Consider the following 5,406-nt stretch of genomic DNA (forward strand, 5'->3'; position numbering starts at 1 on the left):
GGGAGGAACATCAAAAACATTCTTTATTTATTTTTTTTTTTTTCCAAACACATATAACACACACCTTCACAGGACTGGTACCACAAAAACAGCTCAACAATAACACACAGAAAGGTGCAGCACTTAACACTTATTATTTTTATTTGGAGCTTTACTCCAAACTTGGTTGCCCTCTTGCTAACCCTTGCACCAAATAATGAGCCTAATTAGCTGCTTTTGTTGACACCAGCAGATTATTATTTTATTAATGCTATTTTGATGTAACTGCCAGCAGTTTGTTGACATGCCTGTGTTTTTCACAACTGCTAGATATTGCTAGTGTCAAAGTGCCTCAAATTCAGATGATCAAATTATCACATTATCCCACTTGGCTGCTCATATTTAGGGTTTAAAGACTATGACATGAACACGGCGTAACACATCAGCCTCAAACACTCACTGTACTGGCTAGCTTTATTAGCAGTAAACTGATCACAATATCACACCAGCAATCTCAGTACAGCTCCAATATAAGTGTACCCACAAATAATGTTTAAACAAGGGCATTTTGGGAGTAAACAGAAGATGCCTGTCAGTATGAGCTTAGTCATACAGTAGATCATAGACAAAACGATGGATGTATCAATGTCTGTTAAACTGCTACTAGCAACAAAATGTTCAGCTGAAAACTGAAACAAAGTACCAGTGGCAAAACCCTCACCATTCTGAATCTGGATTTTGGACTGAGGATTATATTCAGTTCAATTATATTCAAAAGTAACTCTGCCAGAACAGAACTGTAAAACTTTCTTATAACACTGCTAACCTCAAGAGCAGCTGGGTGGGGCATAGAAAAATCACTTAGTGCTTAAAAAAGGAAGACCATCCACCCTAGCTAAACTTCTTTGATTTCACTCAGAAACATAAACAGGCTGTTTTTTCTTTGTTTCTGAAAACCATAAGAAATATGAAGCAAAAAAGGAAATTTGTTTTTACTCATCTCAGAAATGCTTTTATATGTATACAAACAGATGTGGTCTCCTAAAATGTACCCCTAAGTGCAGGTAGGTTTTGTTCAAGCCAAACACAGCAGCAGGTGATTTCACTAGGACACATCTTTGATGGAGACAAAGTCTTGTAACATATTTCAGGCCTTCGTATAAGGAAATAAAATTTACAGAAAATAGAAATGCACAGTTAACTTAACAAATAAAACAGCAAATCCCAATACTGGTTATTAAAACATTCTATAGACTAGTATTTATTTTATTTCATAAGTGGGAGATGGTGTTGGTGCATAAACCAAGAAATTGAGAAATCATGCAAAAAATGCAAACATTATTAGAAAACAAATCACATAGTCCTACAGTATATTCTATTCGGGTACTGTATATATTATAGTGTATAGTATATAGCTGGATTAACCTTTTGTGGGGACCCTGGGGTAAAAATATGTTGTTGAGGTTCCATGCATTGCCACTGTACATGGCAGTTTATTTCCCCAGACAATGGGAAACCAACCCATATATTCAATTTGCTGATTGACAGAAAATTAATTGGTTGCTGAATCATTTAGGGGCTTCAAGAAATAAGTATGGGTATTGCTCACATTTTAACAACTTTTCACTGAACACTTAATCAGTTATTTAAAAACTGTCTGATGTACTGATAATAAAAAGTTGATTAGTGCAGTATAGACCTTTTCTGTTAAAATCATCTGCGATGGATTGGCGACCTGTCCAGGGTGTACCCGCCTTCGCCCGATTGCCGGCCTGGATTGGCTCCGCTCCGCCCCCCCAATTAGAATGAAAGATCCAGCATAATTGATGTAAAAATTAGAAAAGGCATGTCAACAAAGTTCAACTAACCACTGTTGTAAAAAAATAAGATGAAAACTGGAACATTAATAGAAAAAAAATAATAGTGGCCTTATCATAATATATAATTTTACGCTTCCTGTTTGGGGACGGTGGTCACCAATCCAAAACAGACTAATGTTAGCGCCTAGTCTTGCAGCATATGCTTACAATCATGCACTGGGCTGTAAGACTAAAGAGTATGGGTGTAATAAATTGACTTGTAAAAGTCTAACAGCTGATGTAAACCTCTGTCATACAAGCACCACCTACTACGTCGAGGAGTGGTGTTGCATCAGAATTGTAATATCCGGGGAACGTCATCAGCTTTCACCCGGCATCCTGACTGTTCATAGTTTGCTGAAGTTATCTCTTAAACTGAGGTAGCTTTTCATTTGTTATGGCTGAGCAGACGGTCGTGGACAAAATGAGCGAATTGCAAGTCGACGATGGAAAAAAGGTGATATTTCCCTTTTGTGACCGGCTACGTTAAAGTCATATTAGCAAACTAGCAGCTAGCCTAATCTGTTACACTCATGCTGTCATTTAGCCACCAGCTATGTGGCGCTAACATTTGGGCTAGTTAGCTTATGTTAGTAACGTTATGTTGGTTTTACTTTAAATGTCACTATCATGGTGACAGAAGCATTAGTTCAATTTTTGTTGTAAGCTGTTTAGGCTGTAAATTGTCATATTGCAGTTAAGCGAACCCAGTGAGCTAACGTTAGTTTGCTGTGACACGTAACAGTTAGCTTTAACACATAGCCTAGCTCAGTATGGCAGGGGAGATGGCCTTGCTACAAACTCGGTTCAAAATTCAAGAATTTTAAATTTTGACTGCTTCTCGGTAGGCTTGCACAAGTTAGAACAATACATAGTGCTTTGTATGAATGTTCTTTTTGCAAATTAGCACATACTCAGTGGACCAAGCTGGGGTTATTTTATATAAAGCTCACTTTTAAAATGTTTGTACTCCTACAAGTTACTACTGTAGTACGTTTGGTAGGTACAGCATGGAGGTGGCGTGAAATATTTATAAATTATCTTTGGGTCATTTGTATGCTGGATTTCCCCAGCATGTTTTCTGAAAGGTCTTAAGTCATATTCTAGCTGCTTATGATATGCAAGGCCTATTAGAGTAATATGATGATATTTTTATGGTGTTATTGTTGTTTTGCCAAGCGTGTGTGCCTTTCTCATTTGTGTAAAAACAGTGTGCAGCTTGTATCTGAATCAGCTTGGAAATACATTTTTCTTTTCTTCTTGAAAAACTAGACTAACTCACTAATTTCATGGTGTGATTTGTCTTTCCTTTTTTGGACAGAGAGGAACTGAAATCAATAAAGATGGAGGAAAGAAGAAGGCTAAAGGTGTTTCTGGAGACTCTGTAGGCAGGGCTGAGGTAAGTTGCAAAATCAAGTTCCAGAAATGACTGCAGGCAGATGATGATGTTAGACATTTTTTAATTTCTTATTTTTGAATAAATTAAAATGATGATGTCCAGTATTTGTGTAAATCTGTCATTGAATGCTCACGGATCTAATAGATGTTTTGCAGAAATTCGTGCTCATTTCTGTTTTTGTGTGAATGTTTTAATGTCTAGTCCACATTATTCTGGCAACACTGTACTGTATAGTCTCCTCAATGTAAATTCAAACAATTCAGTGCAGAGACCTCTTGTGCTGACTGTATTTCCCAAAATACTTATACATTTTTACAATACAGTGTCTGGTGCCTTGCCTTTTGTTCTTTTAATAAATAAAGGGGAGAAACAGAAACATTGATGTCACAACAAAGTAGTATGAGCAATGCTACAGTTGAGTTTCAAAGCTTAAAATATTTCAGCAAACTAAAACATATATTATATTCTAAGTATCAAGTTTTGCTTTCAGTTTCCCACTAGTGTCTGTGTCCACTGTTGTTGTATTGATGTTCATTATATAATTAAACAAAGAAGAATGCAGTTGCCATTCATGGAAAAAAATTTACTGCCTTTTTCTGTATACCTTGTCTTGACAATCATAGTTTCATGTCTGAACACATAAGAGTATTAGCAAGTCATTTGTATGGATCATTATCAGATGAAATGTACTGTACTATATGCACAGTGACTACATTATCCCCTGCCCCATATTTACTCACACCGTTTTTGCTTCTAATCAGCTGTCACCACCACCTGAGTACATCCAGGATCGTCTTACATTGTATGCAACGCTGAAAGCCGAGCATGATGCTCTGATAGCAGAGAGGGCTGCGAGGGATAGCCGCACCATCAAGGTGACCCTGCCCGATGGAAAGGTGGTGGAGGCTGACTCTTGGAAGACCACACCATACCAGGTGGCCTGTGGAATCAGGTCAGCGTGATGATAGGGTTGATATCCAGCAATATGTAATTGTGGCTTTTTAATTGTGACACTTCACTTTTATGCAGCACAGAAAGATTATCTGTCATATTTTTATGTAGAGCCTGCAATGACTGTTACAGTTTGAAAATACTTTACAATGCCCACATTATGAAAATAGTAATTGGAAATGACACCCACTTTAGATGGGTTCACCGAAGACAAGGAAATACTTTGACAGTAAACATCATTAGTTTTAGAAGCAGAAGAAACTTTGAATAGTCTGAGAATTATCTCTTTATCAGCATGGTCCAATATGCAGTAGGTACCAATAGTAATTAATGTCATCATCTTCCAGGGTTCCCTTGGAAAATGGAGCTTCCCCTGGTAAAATAAAGGTTAACTAAACAGATTTCATACTGAAAACCAAAAATAAACAGATTGCACAGTAAAGTTACCATCTTTGTAAGAGCGGATGCCATTGTTGCTCCATATGACTTAAAAGCACTGCCCATCATTGCATTATTATTTCTTTATCATGCCATGAGTACATTGGTGTATATGGCTGATGCATTTAACCTTTAATGGCCTGTAAGCCTGTTTTTAGGTCATAAAATTCTCTTAAGGCATTTAGTAAGTTCTGTATTGTAATTTTAAACTTCAAAGGTGTGGCATTGTACTGTTAACAGCATCCCTTAATCTCCTGCTAGGGCACAGTATATAGGTGTGTCAAACCAGCACACACTTTGTAAGACCAGCCAAACTACATCTACAGTATTACTGGTGATGATGATGTTAGTGTCACATGACCAGTTCAAGACAGCGACCTTTCAGAAAGCTTTCATTCTGTGTGTGGCTTAGAGTTATAGCAATGTATTATAAGCTCTGTTTTTGTACAAAGCTCCTTCCGGCTCTTTTAAACCAGGAACTCACAAAAAGACGAAGTAGACCACTTTAGATTTTATAAAAAATAACCGTACTGGTTTATTCAGAGGATCACAGGTAAAATTAACATCACACGTCCAGATCTCTCTCACTACCAAACCTGCGCGCAGGCAGCTTGGAAAGATGAAAGATCCTGGACCAAGAAACCTATATAATTTTAATCATTTTGGGCTAGCCCCATACTACGCAGGCACGTCAAACCGTGACGTCACCTGATATGCCAGCTTGCAGCTGACCATAACGATAGTCAAAACATGAGGAAAAGTCAAGGTGTGTGGCTGTTG

The 5,406-nt window shown here is 37.6% G+C and overlaps 1 protein-coding gene across 1 annotated transcript in view; it reads left to right on the forward strand.

The window, feature by feature from the left end:
* The first annotated feature begins 1,969 nt into the window (after positions 1-1,969).
* The window catches only part of tars1 (threonyl-tRNA synthetase 1), a 26,229-nt gene continuing 22,792 nt past the window's right edge, over positions 1,970-5,406 (forward strand). Inside the window, exons 1-3 of the mRNA XM_020593759.1 lie at positions 1,970-2,295; positions 3,160-3,237; positions 3,999-4,189. Coding sequence (XP_020449415.1) covers positions 2,236-2,295; positions 3,160-3,237; positions 3,999-4,189 — 329 coding nt within the window. The 5' untranslated portion in view covers positions 1,970-2,235. The remainder of the gene's footprint in view (positions 2,296-3,159; positions 3,238-3,998; positions 4,190-5,406) is intronic.

This window comes from Monopterus albus, unplaced genomic scaffold (genome assembly GCF_001952655.1).
Source record: "Monopterus albus unplaced genomic scaffold, M_albus_1.0 scaffold20.1, whole genome shotgun sequence".
In the NCBI taxonomy this organism is placed as follows: Eukaryota; Metazoa; Chordata; class Actinopteri; order Synbranchiformes; family Synbranchidae; genus Monopterus; species Monopterus albus.